General features: G+C 34.3%; 1 protein-coding gene across 3 annotated transcripts in view; it reads left to right on the top strand.

Moving 5' to 3' along the window:
- LOC129952671 (cGMP-specific 3',5'-cyclic phosphodiesterase) overlaps positions 1-20,354 on the top strand; it is a 196,998-nt gene that overhangs the window by 49,808 nt on the left and 126,836 nt on the right. Inside the window, exon 1 of one of the 3 annotated variants that reach the window (XM_056065435.1) lies at positions 17,837-18,383. The exons of 1 other annotated variant lie outside the window; for it this stretch is intronic. In XM_056065435.1, the coding sequence (XP_055921410.1) occupies positions 18,363-18,383 (21 nt within the window). In that variant the 5' untranslated portion in view covers positions 17,837-18,362. Of the gene's footprint in view, positions 1-17,836; positions 18,432-20,354 lie in introns of those variants that run through there. One more of the 3 variants, XM_056065445.1, reaches the window with a different exon arrangement.

The raw sequence follows: 20,354 nt of genomic DNA, 5'->3' as shown, positions 1-20,354 counted from the left end.
TAGATCTAGTACTTTGTCATGCACTGCTATTTTTATAGACAGCTATATATTTAAAAAATGGTTTTTACTGTGATAAAGCTAACGATAAAAAATCGATAATTCTTATTTTCTGTTATCTTAATATATATAATTCTTCTGTGAGTGTGTATGTCACTGAACTTCTCTTAAAGGACTGGACCGATTTTGATGAAATTTTTTGTGTGTGTTCAAGGGGATCTGAGAATGGTTTAGATTCAAAGTTTTGTTCGCTGGACAATGTTTTTTTAATTAATTTTTAATTTATTAGTAGTTGTTGATTTTATCGAAATTGAGAGATTACGATACATAAAATTTAATCAAGTAAATCTTCGTGCTGAGGAGTGCATTCATTTACGTGACGCCGTAATCGGCAACGTAGATGCAACGAATGACATAAAAAATATTGGCACCGCATATATTCTCCCATCATCATACACTGGTAGCCCGAGTCATATGCAGGAATATATTCAAGATGCCATGACTTAAGTACGTGCATACGGCCGACCTGATCTTTTCATCACATTTACGTGTAATCCAAACTGGGATGAAAGTTTACTGTTGCCAGGTCAAACATCGATGCACCGTCATGATGTCACTGCACGTGTCTTTAAACAAAAATTTAAATCTTTGATGAATTTGATTACACATTACTCGGTATTTGGTGAAACGCGTTGGTGGCTGTTGAATGGCAAAAACGAGTTTTACCTCATGCGCATATTTTAATTTGGTTGGTGGAAAATACGCGCAGAAGAAATTGACAAAATTATTTCAGCCGAAATTCCAGATCCGAATGTTGATCCAGAATTGTTTAACATTGTTACTACAAATATGATCCATGGTCCATGTGGCACTCTAAACATGATGTCGCCATGTATGGATAATGGAAAATGTACAAAACATTTTCCAAAACCATGTTAAACTGATACTATCACCAATATGGACGGTTATCCATCTTATCGACGGAGAGATGGTGGTCAATCATATGGATTGCGTCTGTCAAATGGTGTGAGAGTAGATATTGATAATCGCTGGGTAGTTCCATATTCGCCATTGCTGTGCAAAACCTACAAAGCGCACATAAACGTTGCACTATGCAGTACGGTGAAGTCTATCAAATACATTTGTAAGTATCTTCACAAGGGTAGTGATAAAGCTATATTTGCTGTTCAAAATGTTAACGACAATGACGAAATAACACGTTATCAAATGGGTCGATACATAAGTAGCAACGAAGCTATTTGGCGCATTTTTACGTTCCCTATACATGGAAGGGATCCTGCTGTTATACATTTGGCTGTGCATCTTGAAAACGGACAGCGTGTTTACTTTACAGAGGAAACTGCACTACAACAGGCTTTGACGGCTCCAAAAACAACTCTTACTCAATTTTTTAACCTTTGTAGTCGACAAGATGCTGTTGGCCAACTAGGACGTTGATGAACACTGATGTTTCTAAATTTTTTGCATGGAATAAACAATCAAAGAATTGGGAACCGCGGAAACGAGGCATTCAAGTACCAGGATTCGCTGATATATATATGACAAAAACTTTAGGTCGATTATATACAGTTCATCCTAAGCAACGCGAATGTTTCTTTTTGCGTTTATTACTGGTTAACGTCCCTGGGCCTGAACCGACGACGTACTTCCAATATTTGCGAAAAGTCAATGGTACTTCATACGACTCTTTCTTCGATGCGTGTTGTGAGTTACATTTATTGGAGGACGATAAATATTGGGATCTCACATTTGCAGATGCAGCACTGAGCTCATCTCCATAACAAATTCGTCAATTATTTTCAATAATATTGACAACGTGTTTTCCGTCTCATGCATCTGCTCTGTGGAACAAATATAAAGACTCAATGAGTGACATAAAGAAGCATTCAGGCATGGCTGAAGTTTTGAGAAAATGTAAAATTATTATCTGGGATGAATGTACAATGGCCCACAAGCATTCGCTTGAAGCTCTCGACAGGTCCCTAAAAGATATTAAAAATAATGCTCGGCTTTTCGGTGGTGCTCTACTGCTGCTGTCTGGTGATTTCAGACAAACATTACCAGTCATTCCACGCTCGACATATGCAGACGCAATAAACGCATGTTTTAAAGGATCTTATCTATGACCAGGTGTCACAAATTATGCCTTACTATTAATATGCGCGTTCGACTTCAAAATGATCCATTAGCGTCATGATTCTCTGAACAATTGTTAGACATTGGCAACGGTAAAATTCAATTGTATGAAGGTACACAATATATTCGACTTCCAGAGAATTTTTGCAACATGGTGGCTACCAAAGATGAGTTAATAACAAGTATCTTTCCAGATTTAAGACATAATTATACTAATCATGAATGGCTGCGAGAGCGAGCTTTTTTAGCCGCAAAAAATTTAGATGTTGACGCCATCAATTTTAAAATACAACAGTGATTGCCTGGTGATGAAATTACATTTAAATCGATTGACACTGTTGTTGATCCTGACGAAGTTGTCAACTATCCTGTAGAGTTTCTAAATTCACTAGATTTACCTGGAATGCCACCACATAATTTGGGACTGAAAATTGGCTCACCTATAATTTTGCTTCGAAATTTAAATGCCCCAAAATTGTGTAATGGCATGCGATTAGTTGTAAAAAAAATCATGGGCAACATTCTTGAAGCCACTATTTTGAGTGGAAAATTTCAAGGTGAAGTTGTACTTTTACCACGGATCCCAATGATTCCTTCAGATTCGCCTATACCATTCAAACGTTTACAATTTCCAATCCGCTTGGCAAAACAATGACAATTTGTGGCTTAGATTTAGAAAACCCATGTTTTTCTCACGGCCAATTATATGTTGCGTGTTCCAGAGTTGGAAAACCATCGAATTTATTTATTTATACACCTCAGGGTTTAACCAAAAATATTGTACATCCAATGACATTACGATAAATTAAGTTTTTGTAAATAAAAAAATATATTTTTTAAATAAAATAGTTTGAGTGTAAGCTTTTTTACCTTTAATTTAACAAGTTGAAGATTTCATTACACATACTCACACGCTATCGATTAGTCTAATTGTAATAAATTTACATGCAATGACGTTAGATATTGTCATAACATTTGAATAATAATTTTCATCAAAATGGTCCAGAATGTTTTAGCTTATTAAAAAAGTTTGAAATTTTCAAATTAAAGACGTGTAGACAGGACAACGTCTGCCGGGTCCGCTAGTTATGAATAAAATATTTTAGTTTGTTATTAGAAGTTTAATGAAATATATTATAACGTTGACATTGAAGGCCATTTTGTTTTATTGGGAGAGCACTGCTATTTTCATGAACACAACTGTACATCGCTTTAAAAAAAAATAATTTAAAACCATTACGCATTCGTGTAGTGCGGTTAAAGAAAGAATCCTGTATTTAAAAATACGTCAAAATTGTGTGCAAAGATAAACTGATGAGGATTTTTAGAAGTATTGCGATTGAATTATTTGAGTGGATGCAATGTTGATAGAGCATTGTTTGTGTAAATATCCAATTCAAGAGTAGCAAATGTCTCAGTAATAGAAGGACTGCCCATCATTTTTAGAGCAGTTTTTTTTTTATAATAAGGGCACCAGTCCAAATAGAGAATTATATTCGAGTTTCAGACATATAAAAGCCTCGTAAATTACGTCCATATCAGAAGGTGTTAACAACTTCTTGCATCGTCGCTTGGTACCATTTTTAACTATGTCCAATATGAAATAACTCCATAAAAGGTTGTTTGATGCACATAGAACTGGAAGCTGCTCAGTCTCCTCAACGCAAGTACCACCCATGGATAGTGGCATTGAACGAGGGTTACGCTTTTGTCCCATAAGACAGCATTGCCTTTCCGAAGCATTAAATTCTACACGGTTATTGATTTCCCGTTGGATAATACTGTTTGGTAATCCACATCCGAAGAACAAGGATTAGAATCTAAAAACGAATTTGAAAATCATAGGCTTCTGTCATCAGTGAAACAATTAAGTGTTTAAGAAGTATCAGACAAGAGATCATTTATAAAAAAAAGAAAGAGCATCGGAGACAAAACTGACCCTTGGGGCACACCAGCGTTTATTTTGTGTGTATCAGATTTGAACCCGTCTTGAATTGAACGGTCTGAAAGGTAATTTCTAATCCAACGAAGAAGGGATTCATCAATACCAAAAGCACGTATTTTCGATAAGAGAGCTTGATACCAAATTCTATCAAATGCCTTTGAAATATTAAGTGAAATAATCTTATTTTCTTTAATGATAATTGGCTTTATCAATCGATCTTACAAAAGGAGTGTACATTTGAGGCAATCGTAGGAACCGACGATAACGTAGAGTTGCTCGTTACAGGTCTTTCTAGCTTGTTTGAACTTATCCCGGTTTTCCTCAGTGGGCTTGGCTTTATGAATCGGGAAACTAACGTCTTTGATCTTAATAACCTCTTAACAGCTCAAACCATGAGTTTTCTTCTAATAGTCTATGGTATATGAGAAATAATTTGCATGTCTCTTGTATATTTATTTATTTTTTTTTAAATTGACAGAAATTGCTTCTAATTTGCTCACTTTATTGTAATTACGTTAGGATATTTTCAATAAACAATGTTGTAGTTGTCTTTACTAACTATTTTTTCCAGCACATAAAAAGTAGTTTATTTCATAGATCTGGGATTTTAAACAAATCAAATTCTCAAGCAGAAAATTGCTCACATATCTCGTTATTTGTGGCATCATTAAATTTCTAATGCATAATTGCTCCACTATCTATTCAATACCTTCCATACAAAAAGCCTGTCTGTTCAAATCATCCAATATTCAAATGCATATCTAATCTGTGTTGATTTAAAATTATACCAACAAATAAACCTATCTACGAGGATGAATATAGAAAATTCAAAAGGATTGCCATCAAAAACAATAATGCAGTTTCTATAGAATGCGGATGTGGATGTGCTGCAAGGCTGAATACTGCAATGAAATTGTCAAGACAGAGGTGTGTTATGTGAATAAGATTAAAGCCGTGTCTTTCTTTTGTCTGCGTACAATCTAGGATAACATCGGGAAATGTCATATCATAACGTTTATAATGAGCTTTAGCATGACAACAGTAGCAGCGGCGGTGGTGAATTGGCATGCAAGGATAATCATACTTTTGTGCTGTGTTTCCGGCCGGGTCCAACTTCAACGAAAAACGCCACCCACCGCCACCATATCCACCTTTATTTCTATAGATTATTTCAATGCAGGCAGAACATAATAACAAGCGAAAATTCAACGCTCCCATGACATTCAGTAGGTACGAGTATTCACCAACCATGCGAGTACAAAAGATTCTACATCCGAAACTTTACAGGCGCACGTATATAGGTCTTGAAATGCACCCGTAGCAATCTAAGCAATCAAAACTGCAAACAATTCGTGTTTTTGGAATTGAATGTTGAATAAGAAAAGTAAAGGACAAGGGTTGTTGTTTTTTGAGATACTCGTACATACCATATTTGCCATACGAACCAAGGATAAAGCTTTCTTCTACAGAAACTTTTCGTAAATAATTTCAGACTTAATTTATATACTCGTAGTAGTAAGTCGCAGGAGTAGGTAGGTACCTTTTAACGTTTTGAGATTATTGTTAATTAGAAGCAATCTTAAAAGAGTATATTATAATGAGGTCTTACCGGTCTGTGATGATGATGATGATGGTGGTGCTTTTCAGGGATTTCATTGTATACAGTACTTGAGTGCTTATTTGCACTCAGGTTTACCTACAGCAGAGATTTTTGTTAATAGACCAAGTTAAGCGTTTTTTTGCAGAGATTTAGTTGTTTATGCAGTACATTAAGATAAATTGCTGTTAAGTTAAGAAAGATTAGGTTTTCATTCCATCTTGTTATTTTCTTTCAATGGTTGATACATTTTATAGTTAACAGGTATAAGGTTAGATTAGTTGTTATAGAAGGAAGTATTGCCACAAACTCGTGTTTTAACTATACCAAAGAATGAACAATTCGGCCTATTCGATATTTGATATTATTATAAGATTTAACTTATATCAATACAAGTTTTAATGATTGAACAGTTTGGAGTTGGAGTTGGTGGTAGTCTTGCGCTGGAGACAGTTACCGTTTTTCCTGCGGCCAGCACAGCGAAAGGAGCCGTGGTTATCCATGTACCCTGTTCTTTTGTTGATGGAAGTAACGAGAGTAGAAAGGAATACCTAATACCAGTAGTGGCACAACTTCTAAAAGTACACCTCTCTTACAAAAGTCCATAAATGTGAAGGGGAGACCCTCCAATAACCTTTATAAGCAAAGGTGGTAAACTGCAAAAATCATAAAGACCTCTGGAAGGAATCGAAAGGTCTTTATAGACGTGCCATTTTGGTACTCAATAAAGAATACGTTGCTTATCTAGCGCTCACCAATGGCTCGACCAATTATGGTTATGAAACGATTACTATTCATATTTACAAAAAAGATGAGTCTGCCACAGATAGTGTCGACCTTCTACTAATGTCGACAACAGTTAGACCTCTGAGAACTACCTTGGTCAATATGGTTCTTCTGTGTGAGGACAAAGTTTTGGGTTCTTCCTCAGACTCAAAAGACCATATGTTAGCTCTCTTGAGAAAGATAATTTTTTGCTAGTCACTTCGCCCCCAATTCAACGCTGCCAGTGAGTTTTATGAATCGCGTTAATGATTCTATGAGGCCAATCTTTTTCGCACTCGTACTGCGGCGAGAGTCCTAAAAGATTTCAACATACATAAATCCACTTGTCCGGATGGTATAACCGTTATTGTTCTGAAGAGGTGTTCTTCTACGCTAGTAAAACCCTAAGCTTTAAAAACGGATGGAAAACAAAAATTGTTCAGCCCATCAACAAAAGAGGCGAATCTCCCTCATCCTTTAATTACCGAATGATTTCACTTTCGTGCTTTCTTTGCAAGGTCATTTAAGCGCTGATTAATTATCAGCAAAAAATTATATCGAAGATCGAAAACTCTTTAATAACCGATAGTACGGCTTTCGCAGCAATAGATCCACTGGTGATCTCGTCGTTCATCTCACCGAACAGTGGAGAAACAAACATCGTTTTGGAGAAAGTAAGATTTATTCGTCTTGATATTTCAAAAGCATTTTATTTTATTTTGGTATCATGCCCTCTCATTGAAAATGCGTGCTTTCGGTTTTCATGAATCCCTGCCTTATAGAATTAGTAATTAAATACATTTTGGGTCGTTCAAAACAAGTAGTATTGGATGGGTTCAAGTCTGAAAACCACGAAATAAAAGATGGTGTGCCCCAGGGCTCCGTTCATCGGATGTGGAACTGCAACGACAAAATATGAGACGCCCATTAAATTCCGACCTTAACAGAATTAAAATAATTGATAATAATACCATCATAGGATCATTTACGTCACTTGAACATCATCATAATGTTTCGTCTCACGCTTTTTTACCGTTATTCCATAATTTAGTTATTCTTCATTACTCCCCTTGAACAGTTCAACCGTAATACTAGCGCTTTTAGGAATGCTCATCGAGCCCAACTTCGGTGGTACTTCAAGTCCAGAGATTCGTTCTTTAGCCGTACTAAGCGAATGTAGAATGCCTTATCAGCCATTGCAACATTCAGGAACTCAAAATGAATGTTCACCGACAACTCCTTTCAACCTCTCTCTTACCCGATTACATTTCTCCATCAGCCATTGGAAACAAATTTTTTGAACTAAAGGCTGAGTTTATTCCGGACCCTGATGGTCTTCCTGCCATTTTTCTTTGAACAACTCTATACAATATTTTTCATTTATTCTATCTTAAGGTTCATTTTGAAAAATTTGGAAAACATCTCTTAAAACTCCAATTCACAAGAATTGAATCGAAAGAGGAGGTGATAAACTATTGAAAAATTGCTAAACTTTCTTATATCATAAACAGTTTTGAAAGCCCACTCTACCACAGAACGGCTTTTAAAAAAATAGATCTACCACCACAACTCTCTCTTTATCGTTACAATGAATGACATGTTCTGGTCATCAAATATTGCCGGATTACGCTGCCGATGCATGATACGAAATTTTTCAAAATCATTGTAACTCATCAAGACTTAGCTCAATTTCTCAACCTGGTGTACCAAAAATTACTAAGAGCTCAATATTAGCATATTCCGGACTATTACCTTTTCGGGGAAACGCATTTAAACAGTTCCCCGTCCATTGTAACTCCTTTCTTCGGTGTACTTTTGCACAAATAATTTGCTTCAACATCGATGCAGTTAACATCTTGGTTATCTAAAGCTTCCTCAAAATCTTCACTGTCTGAATGTTTGAATGTAGGCATAATCATTTTTAATTTCATAGAGTCGGAATCTTAAAGACATTTTGTTCTTTGCTGAAAGAATACAGCTTTGGCTTAAAATTTTAAAATTTTTCGAAGGGGGGCACTCGGGAGGGTAAATATTATTTGTTTCTTTTTTGTGCGCCTTCAGCTTTATTTGCTTATGGTTTTGGACGAAATTTGGATACGAGCTGGGAGAAGTATGGTTTGACTTGGAACACTTTTTTAATTTTTGATTTTTGAAAAGGGGAGGCTAAAATATTTTTTACAAAATAGAGATTTTTTTGAAAGATCAATCATCAGCGTAAATAATAGGTTATAAGCCAAGTTTTGGTTTCTGTGCATGTGCTTAATCACGTTTTATTAAAATGTAGGCTTAAAAAAAACAAAAAAATTGGGAGATGTATATTGCATTTTTGAAAAAAAAAAAAATTGGAGGCAATATCTTTTAAAATATACATTTAACGACTCTCATTTTTTGGAACAATGGTTAGAACACTTTTTAGAATCTAAAAAAAATAAAAAAAAGTTAGAATTTCGAAAAAGGGGGGCTAGAATTTTTTCAAATTTTGCCCATAACTTTTATAATTTTGATCATAGAGGTCTAAAAATTTGGAACAATGTTCAGAACAACTAGAACAACTTGGAACAATTTAAAAAAAACGATTTTCGAAAAAGAGGGGGCTAGGTCAAAAACAGTTTTTGGTTTCTTAAACCCCCATTTTTGGGTATTTTCAAAAAAACATTGGAGCAATGCGGAACGAACCGCGAACAACCTGGAAAAATTTTCCAAAATTGGAAAATCAAAAAAGGGGGGCTAACTTCACGCACTCAAAAATGTTGGTTAACCCAAAATATTTTATGAACCAAAAACGCTAGAGACTTGAATAAAATTTAATATAATATATTGTAACGTGATGTCAAAGAAGTATATTTTTAAAAAAACAATCCATTGAACGGTTTTTTTTATAAATCAAAAAAAAAATTTAAAAAAATTTGTCACCTCGAAAATTTTACGACTATAATATGATTTCATCTCCAAAACAATTTTGTGCAACGAAGAATATTGTTTTTGACATCTGATACAATTTTGAGAAAAATCGAATTGACTGTTTTTTTTATAAAAAATAAAAATCTAAAAAAAAAATACTCAAAGGTGGCAAAAATTAAATTTTGATTCAAATATCTTTCCAAAAACTTAAAATTTAGACTTTAAACTTATTTTATCTTATAAGAAATATTGTTTTCAACAGTCTGAAAATTTTTTAGAAAAATCGAATTGACAGTTTTTTTACAAAAACTAAAAACCTAAAAAAATGTATAAAAGTTGGTAAAAATTGATTTTCGACTCTAATATATTTTCAAAACTTTGAGGCATTGGCTTAAATTTACTTTAATCTTTCAAAAAATATTGTTGTCAACATTCAGTAAAATTTTGAAAAAAATCGAAATGACAGTTTTTGTACAAAAAATTAAAAACCTAAAAAAAAATTACAAAAGTTGGTAAAAAATGATTTTCGACTTAAATATCTTTTCAAAAATTTGAAATATTGGCTTCAAAATAATTTTATATTTCAAGAAATATTATTTTCAACATTCGATAAAATTTTTAAAAAAATCGAGTTGACAGTTTTTGTACAAAAAATAAAACTCTAAAAAAAACAATACTAAAACTTGTTAAAAATTTATTTTCGACTCAAATAGCTTTTCAAAAATTAAAAATATTGGCTTCAAACTTATTTTATTTCACAGAAAATATTGTTTACGATATTAAGTAATTTTTATATAAAAATCATAAAAAATAAAATCTACAAAAAATAGTACGCAAAGTTGGTAAAAATTGATACCAGTACATACATATAGACAAACTTTTAAGCAAGACAAATCGACAGACGGGATCTTATTTACCAAACATCCAGCACAGGACTCCCTTTTAAAAAGTTCTACCACCACAATTATCCTCCTTAGGTTTTTAACCGCCGTTTCTCAAACTGATTACTTTTTTCCTTAAAAATCGTAAATATTATGTCTGATTTAGATCCGCTCATTTCAATCCTATTTAGCCAATTCTGGTGTTCCCCAAGGTAGTCATTTAGGCCCCCTATTTTTTCATCGTTACAATTAATGAAATGGTCTTCAAATATTGCCAGATATCCCTTTACGCCGCCGATATATGATACAAAATTTTTCAAAATCGTTGGAACTTATCAAGAAGACCTATAGGTCCTCCAAAAAGATTACAACAATTTCTCAACCTGGTGCACAAAAAATTGATTAGAGCTCAATATCAGCAAATACCAGACAATGACTTTTCGCGTAAATGCATTCAAACAGTTCGCCATCCTTAATATCTTAATAAAGTAGAAATCATAAGGGATCTTGGCCTTTTATTTGACCATGAACCGAAATTTATATCTCACATTGACGAAATAATTCACAAGGCCAACTCTGCATATGGTTTTGTCAAAAGATGATTCAAAGTATTTTATAACCCTTACGTGTCCCGATCGCTTTAAATGACGTTTGTCCGACCATTACTTGAATATGCGTCGCAGGTTTGGTCTCCAAATCAATTTTTCTTCGTTTTTAAATTCGATGCCTTACTGGACCTCACCCGCTTATCGTGATCGCGTCCGTCTGTTTAACCTCAACTTATTACAGGAAATTCTCTCTGGCTCAGTTGACTGCTCCTCTTTTTATAGTTCAATTTCTTTTAACACTTACATCCGCAACCTGAGAAACTCTGGCCTCTTCTATTAACCAACTCACCACACCTTATGGCCTTAACGAATATTAAGAAAAGATTTATAACTCCAGTATAAGGAGAACGAAGAAATTTATTGACTTCAACATTTGTATCTCACATAAAATATTGCTATTAATATTTTAATAAAGTTTTAGACGAATCGACAGTATTGTTCGGATGGGAAGTTCTCAGTGTGGGACGCCCCCAGCCATTTCTTATATTTTTGATCATTGGGTGAAAATTAAAATAACTTCTTTTTTTTTCATGACAAAAGTCTCAAAGACTTGCATTTAAATTTAATGCTCTTCAGCAAAAATAATAGCCTTATAACACGAACAAAGTAGGTTTATAGAAACTTCCAGAAAAAAAGCTCCTTACACCTTGCTGAATGCTGTAGGAAGTTAAAGATATAAATTATTATCTGATGAATGTGGTATTTTGCCCAAAACAATGCCAATCAATTAGAGCAGGAAATGCCTATCTTATCTATATTGTCGCAATCTTGAACATTTGCCGCTATCGTGATCGCACAAACCCAACCAACAATACAGGAAGTCATTTCCAAGAACTTTTGGCCACTTTACCTTTTCCTTTTTAAACAAAAACCGAATATATAAAAAAAGGACAATCACACTAATTTATTCGACCACACCATCTAAAAAGGATACAAAATATGGTGCTAGGTTAGGTGGTAGGTATGTATGTATGCATTCTTACATTTATTTTTGTATAAACGGATGTACATAGCTCTAAAAATTCTCAGATGGTGTACGATTATTATAATTATATAGGTATATAGTGTACAGAATACATTGAAGGTACATTACCTACGGCTCTGTCTATATAATTCCCCATAGAGCCATCGTGTCGGCCATAATGAACACGCTCTTCCATTCGAAAACGACCTCAGCAGCACAAATGCCCTGTCAATTTGCAAGTATTAAACTTACAACCTCGAGCATTAAGTGTGGCTTTCCTGTGGTCCTGAATTCTGATGATGATAGTAGAGAGAGAGACTATGGAGGAGTCATGTTGCTCTATTATTTCTTTTTTTTTACGTCCGCTATGCTCCAGAATATATACCAAAACCGGACGACCCTTATCGTGGGTGATTTGATGTTATTAAGTGTAAACGAACACGAGCCAAAGTTTATTCGATTTTGGCACGCATCCCCGTGTTGAGCCATATTCTGATGTCCTTTTTTGTTACTGATATCTGTCGTTGTGTCTCCATACAGGATACAGGATATTGTTCAGACAACATTTTTCGAAATAGCACCATTATTCCTGAACACTGTGTTCAGGTAAAAATGGTTGTGTTATGTGGGACAGTCATGAAGGTACTATGTATAAAATAGGAGACATTTTTGTTGTACGTAGACCTAAGAACAAGCTTCAACTATAACGGCTCGTGTATATTCGTTTCCAAAAGATTTATAAGCCTGATATTGCAAATATTTTTACAACAACTGAGGCAATTTTTTATTCGATGTGACAGAATTGTCAATGGAGCAAAGTTTATTATGTATATGTCACTTTTTCAATATAATAACTTACAATATCATTCCTTTCCAGCGAGTTTTTGAAATCATGTGGACGCAGAGTTCAAAGAACCATTTCAATATGTTTTTAGAAAAAGAATTTCTTTTATAAGTTTTGTGAGGTCAGTTATTTTTATAATTAACGTTGACGTTGTTATAAATATTCATGATGTTTCTAATAAACTCTGTAAGCATACTAATAATTAATTAATTTTTATGATTTTACGTTCAACATTTCATGGCAATATTAATTTGGTTTCATGAATAGGGCCAAACCGTATTTTCTATATGAAAGTTTTGAAGTCCTTTTTGTGTTTGTTGTTTTTGATGTTCAGTATTTCGACTTCAAGCCAAGAATGTAATTTGCACCCTTGTGGACTAGTTTTTTCATTCAACGAATTTGACCTTATTTAAGTAAGGTCTCAATAAGTTAGGTTAGGTTAAACAGGCTGTCTGCGCAGATAGAGTTCCCACTCACACTAAGGCCAGTTTAATGACCCATTGTGATACCTCATGAATCTTGAGGCTTTATTCTAAGCTCAATTAATCCAGTTTGAGTCCCTTACGAAACGTGAAAAACTTATGTTTATATGGTTCAGATTGGTTTGGTCGTTATAGAAGAATTCTGCTAGGTAAGTCTTACGTTTTTAAGCTAGAGCAGGGCATGTACAGGGGAGTTAAAGAACTGTTTCTTATTCTTCTCTATTAGACAGTGCACCGTTATGACACCGATTATTGAGCTTATATGCGAGGTGCGTAGAGATATCAAGCATCTTGAGCGCTCTAGTGGAGGGCAGATGTGACCTGACACGTGATGATGTTATTCCACTTTCTTCAAAGCGACTTGCATTATAAATAGTTTATATGTAGCTGTTTCGCCAAAAATAGTAAAATAAGTTGTACTGAACTATTTCTGGCGAGTTCATCTGCCTTACAATTTCCTGTTTCTCTAACTGTTCTGCGATCTGCGTTACACATGATCGAGAATCAGAGATTTGAAAGCGGTCTGAATATCCGAGAAAATACGAATATCAAATGTTGGTATCACGTTTTCCAACTGGACAAGACTTGTTTTGTCGTTAAAAGTTCCGCCTGGAACATGCTGCGGAATGATAGACTTTAATACAGTCGTTTGGAGTACACACATTCCCCAACCCCTTCACTTGTTTATACTCGTCTGCATTAAATGCCATATTTTCTCAGAAAGATTTGGAAGTTATAGAGATTTGGAAGTTTTTGTCGAATTGCAGATGGGGGATTATGTAGTCAGTGCGCTTCGGAATTGATTCTAAATGTTAAATGACTACGGAGTAGTCAATTTTTTTCTTAACACAATGCGATGAAGCTTTTTGGCGAATAGAAGAGTTTGCAGCAATTCTTTTGCTAAGTATAGCAAGATATTTTAAGCGGAGTAAGGTATCCACGATGCAATCCCCTTATATGCAGTTTGTGGCGGTTTATAGCTTATTCCAAAGCAATCCACCATACTGCTATACCGTACATTAAAATCGGTCACATTAGCTATGGGTATTACCAATTCGTAATTTGAGGTTGTAAGCACCATTTATCACCGATAGATTTTTTGCAAGAAAAGTGTGCTAAAGTAGCTTTCTTGAACATTGCGTTTCCAATTTATTTTGTATCTAAAATAAGACCCAGGTACTTAGCCTCGTCTGAGAACTTTAATTGGATACATTAAATATAAATAGGGTTAACAAATGGAGTTTTGTATTTCCTAGAAAATAGGACTAATTCGGTTTTGTGTGGTTTGAAGCCAGTCCAACAATTCAACCTTAAGTATTACTTTGTCTAAGGCATTATATAAGAGTTCTTTTAATGTGTTAAGATGCTAGCAACGTCATCCGCATAGGCAATCACTCTGAAGCCCTCCGCATTCAAACCTAGCAAGGCTTGCATTTACCACCACTTTTCAAAGTAGAGGTTATAAAACACCATCTTTCAGTATCTAAAGAATCTTCTTGCTCAAGTTCTAGTTTTGATTTATTAGTATTTAATGAATAAACTCCCTAAACGAAACCTCTACGATAGCGCAGATTTGATTAAGGATGTTTCCAAGTTGTTAAACGCACCTTCCAGGAAAGCAACCGTAGTGAATTGAATAGACAGAAGTCTTGTATTAATAGTAACGCTTAAATGGATATCAACCATTTTTTTAAAGTTTAAAGAAAAAGTGATGATAAACTTATAGGAATAATTTAATGATAGCTTTACTTTTGAGCTGTCATATCTCTTAAACTAAAACGTCAGAACATTTGACCTATTTTAAAATAAATTAAATTAGTTTTATTCTTTAAAGACATTTTTTTTTCAAATATTAGTATAGTAGCTATTAAATAACATTGGTCATCGAGGTTTTCTTCCTGGCAATTTAATTGCATTTTTCAATGGATTTTGACAGCCTTAATTCATATCCGATTTAAAAATGAATGTATTTAAAAAAAAAAGAACGCATATATGGCTTTTTGAGCAGAATTTATTGTCCATTTATGCTCATAAGAGGAAACTGCAATCAAAGGAAGTCTTAGCGATCTAATGGTGATCTTTCCGTGGAAAGAAAATTCTGAAGCCTCCAGGTTACGGAAAATTTTTTCAACTAATCCAGCGATGCCAAGCTGCTTGAAAGATACAGACGGCTTCAAGTAATAAATCGCAGGTTTTACTACTGGACACACACTTTCCTTGTAGTTCTCTAACCGAAATTTGCAACGTTCAAGTATGTAATGCTCTCAAGTCAATCGTAAAGACCTACGACCTATAAGTCTATCATCATTCCTTCTTAAGACCTTGGAAAGATTTATTGATTGACTTCTGTCTTCGTATCAGCATTCCTACTGTAAAGCTAAATCGGTGGAAACAACGTTACACACCTTAGTACGCTCCATCGAATATTCCCCCCATCATAAAGAGTTCACTTTGGTTGCTTTCCCTGACATCGAAGTTGCCTTTTACAACGTGGACACATCTGCAATCACGTCTGCACATCTCTAAACGTAGATAGTTCACTTGGGGAGTTAATTCATTTAGTGCTGACTAGCAGAATAATTAACTCAAAAAGTGGGCAAGTCTTCTGGCAGACGATTCGTTAGAAGAGGGACACTGCAAGGTGGTGTTCCATCCCCTCTCTTCCGGAACGTAGTATTGAATGAAATCCTAACTGGTCTTGATGCGGAAGTTTTCAGAGTGATTGCCTATGCGAATGACATAGCTATAGTAGTTTCAGGAAAGCATATTAACACCTTAAAAGAACTTCTAACAAATGCCTTATACAGACTAATACTTTGGGCTGATCGGTGTGGACTGAGTGTTAACTCACACAATACCGATTTAGTCTTATTTTTGAGGAAATATAAAAATTCCATTTGTCAACCCCTCTATTAAATGAATCTTATTATAATTCTCAGACGAGTCTTAATACCTGGTACTTATTTTAGATAAGAAACTAAATTGGAAACGCAATGGACAGGAAAGAGCCAAAAAAGCTACGGTAGTTCTCTTTTATTCTAAAAAAGCTATTGGTAACATACGGGGTTTACAACCCAGAATCACGCATTGGCTAAACACATAGGTAATTAGACCGATTTTAATGTACGGTGTGGCAATGAAAGCTATAAACCGAGACAAATTAAACAAAGTCCAACGTTCAGCTTGCCTATGTACTCGTATAAGCGGATCGCTTTGCACGACCTCATCTGCGTACTGGACACCTTACTCAACCTAACACCCCTTTATATACTTAGCAAAGAAATAGCTGCATGCTCTGCTATTCGCCTTAAAGCTTCGTCGCAGTGGACTAACAACAACATTGGCCACTCCCTAATTGTTAGGTATTTAGAATCAATTCCAAGCACACAGATTTCACCATCCCCAACAACAATTTGACAGAAACTTCCAGATCTCTGTACCTTAAAGACCTTTCTGGGATGATAGATCATTCCTGAAAAACGATTCAATCCATTTTTATACAGATGGATCAAAACAAAGAAGCGGTTGGTAGAGGTTTGTACTCTGAACGACTGAAACTAGGTTTCTCATTCCGCCTTCCTAATCATTGTAGTTTGTTCCAGGCGGAAGTTTTGGCGATGAAAGAAGTCTTGTTTTGGTTTAAGGCAAACGGTATATCAAAAGCTGATACTCAGCTCGTTATCAAATCTCTGGACTCTGTCTCTACAAACTCTATAACAGTCCATAACTATCGATAATGGAAATGGCACAACATTTTTATATTCACCTTTGCTGGGTGCCGGTCCATAGAGACATTCAGATAACTGTTAGGCAGATGAACCCGCCAGGAACGGTATAGTACAGCCCGTCCTACCACGTTTGGCAAATGCTTGCATACCAAGACGCTTTAAAAAAGGCTAACACCAGGTGGAACAACATCACCACGTGTCAGGTAACAAAAAACATCTGCCATCCACTTGATTCAATGCTCTCAAGATGCTTGCCAACTCTAAGAAGATCACTATAAGCTCGTTAATAGGTGTCACAATCGGTCACTGTCTAATAGAAAAACTGAAGAATTGATTGCTTGTTGTAGCTATTGCACCTGTATTCCTTATCTGATGAACACGTTAAATGTATTAACTGCATTATGAAATCTACGATTTTTATAAAAATGTGTTTCTCGACCTTGATCTACATCATTTTTATTAGATCTATCTGGTGTGATAACAAATTTAACTTTGGTTATGGAATAGTAGTTTCTTTATGCATTCGATTTTTTCTAAAAAAAACAGTGTTCGGAATTAATACCTAGGATACAAAAACAGTTGAACCGATTTTAATCAAAGAAATCATACAAACGGTAGACAACAGTTTATAACTCAATTGGTTCAGTAGTCTTATAGACCTTAAAGCACACTTGCAAAGTAAAAATAGTATCGATTTGTTTCATTTAATAGGTGTTTTGTGATGGCTTCAACATTCGGTGTATTGAACATCGAATCAAGAAACTTTTTTAAAATTTGTTTACATTGAATTTATGTGTAGATGTAAACATATGTAGCTATAAAAATTAATATTATTCACAATTATTAGGCATTGCCATTAAAAAACACCGACAAATTAATTTGTTTTCGTATTAAAATCTTAGCTCAATATCAATCAATTCAACAGTCTTCGTTAAAGCGTCGATCTTATCAGAACTTCGGTAATTCGTGAGAAATAAAGTATCGAGATAGCTTATACATCAAAGCTAGTAACGAGTGAAAATTTTTAATGTTTGTCAACTTTTTAAAGCATGAATGAGTCTCTGTTAAAGTGCTTAATATTTTCGATATTAATTTTAACTTTCCATAAAAGACCTACCATAACAACAAACGCGACGCGCAATAACCACCGAACAAACAAATTATAGTCGCACAATAATTACCTACGCGCTGCGACGCATAACTTTAATGTTAATTTTTGTATTTAATATAGATATTCAACAGTCTACAATTTTCTTACCAACATTTTGATGAGCTTTGCTTAGATAGTTTTTTAGAGGTGCTTAATGGTTTATTGAGTTATTAAAAAAAGAAGACTAAAACAAAACAAACAATTAAATATCTACCGGCAATTCATTAATAAACAAAAAAAAAACTATTAAATGTTTTTTACAAATTTAGTGTTTGATGGATACTTCGGTTTTATGGCATTCTATCTTAATTATTTATGTTCGCGTTTTTTTTTGTTGATTTAAATGGCCGATAACCAAAACTTGGTAAGGTTAGCACTTAGACTAATCTAGTGTCCTAGCTTAAAGCAAATTGTAAGTTTTAGTTTTAATAATGTTTTGGAACTGAATGTTTATAATCTTTAAATATTGAACTTAACCATCTATGTATGTGTAAAATATGTTTGATACTCTTTTAATTAATTTAAAAGTATACTTTGTTATATGTTTTGAAGACATCCGAAACTTTAATTATTTTTTAGCTCTGTTTAATAGAAAGATTTTTGACTTGCTACAATTTAACGAGAATATGTCTTACGAAGTAAAATGCCAACTCCGATGGCTTTTACATAAGAAAAATTAAAAAAAAAAACCACTGTTGAGTACGTTATTTAAATTGTGTAGTATTAAATCAATTAACACCGCCCGATTGCTTCGTTGACTGTGACAACCTTCCCAATGTTTGTATTTATGAACCAAATAAACCTCAGCACAAAAATTTTACTAAACAGTGACTCCTTGGCTGTACCTTATACATCCTTCATCTAAGTGGGACTTATTGTGTACCATATGGGGAAACAGTTGATAAGAAAAGGATTGATGACTTGTATATACACCAAGAGTTTTTTTTGGGTTTGAAGATGACCTCTTTTCGCAAAAGGGGTCGTATGAGAGAAAAGGCAGCATTTGCCTTTCGAAGGGTAACGTGCCAAAGTTGGTTGAATTTAAATCTCTCAAAAAATTGTATTTCAAAATATTTCACGCTTTGTTTGGGTCTTACTACCGTACTGTCAGAGAGGATCAGGGATAAGAGTTTACAACCATTCTTTGAGGCTGTTCTGAGACTTGTTAGTTTTGCTTTGGAGAGGTTGATCTCAATTCTCAAATCGAGGTAATACTTTAATTTTTAAGAGTGAAGTCGGTGTTTTCTACCGAAACGTAAAATTTACGATTTGAAAAGAAATTGTGTATAATGCGGACAAGGTGGACAGGAAGTTGAAAAGATTTCCGCTTAAAGACCAGACCTTCTTTTTAAACAGAATCAAATTCTTCATTGTTTAAGCAATGCGTTGAATGGGAAATGTTTGCTGCACTACACCCGGTGACTGGTTGAGTAAGTGATGTTTTCTAAGAATCTGCAATTCACGAAGTTTGTTTTGAAGATATCAAGTGGATGGGTAGAGTCGTCGATGGTCGTGAAAGTTAGCATAAAAATCGCTTTCCAATTTGTCACAAAAGGCGGTAACCTTTTCTTTGTCACACGATAGGGAATTGTAATCGAGTTTGATATTAAATTTAATTCTAGTGGTATTTATTATAAACTCAAAGATAATTATGTATATACAATTTGGAGAAACGAGCTATGGCATTGATAAGAATTTGCGAGCACAGAAGGGGCTCTGCTTAGGTATTTAGTTAAGTTTTAAAGTATAAATTTTTTTAAATATTATATGTGAGGCTAACATTTTAAGTTTAATTAATGTTTAATGATGATCAGTAGCGGATGGTGTGAGCAATACCATGCGTCCTCGAATGATATTAAATTTATTAGCATAGACTTTTTACACCAATTGATGAGAATCAACGAGAACGAGGTTTTCTGGAATATTAAATACTAAATAGATCACTCTTATTCCGTATATTTTAAATGAGATCTGATTTTTTGTTTAAGAAAGTATGCAAGCAGTGATTCAGCTCTTGAAGTAAGACGTTATGAGAAGATAAAAAACTCTTAATTTTATTTAAAGGTATAAGGTGAAAATATGGTCAACCATTATAAAGTCCTTACGAAAACCATAATCCAAAATGCTTTAGCAATCGATTGATCGTACCTAACTGATGAGTCTGTAGAATAAGATCCTGGTAATTAGTTTTTTAATAGACCTAGGTTACCAAACAAACGTTATTTTGTCATATAAATAATTTCTAGAGAACATTTTGCTAGAATTAAATTACTAACTTATTGTAAATGTTTAAGGATTTGATATATAAGTGGGACAGGTACAGAGCACTGTAAAC

Source organism: Eupeodes corollae, chromosome 1 (genome assembly GCF_945859685.1).
Source record: "Eupeodes corollae chromosome 1, idEupCoro1.1, whole genome shotgun sequence".
Taxonomy (NCBI): Eukaryota; Metazoa; Arthropoda; class Insecta; order Diptera; family Syrphidae; genus Eupeodes; species Eupeodes corollae.
The sequence above is the reverse complement of the archived record's forward strand: the minus strand, read 5'-3'. Positions and strand labels throughout refer to the sequence as shown.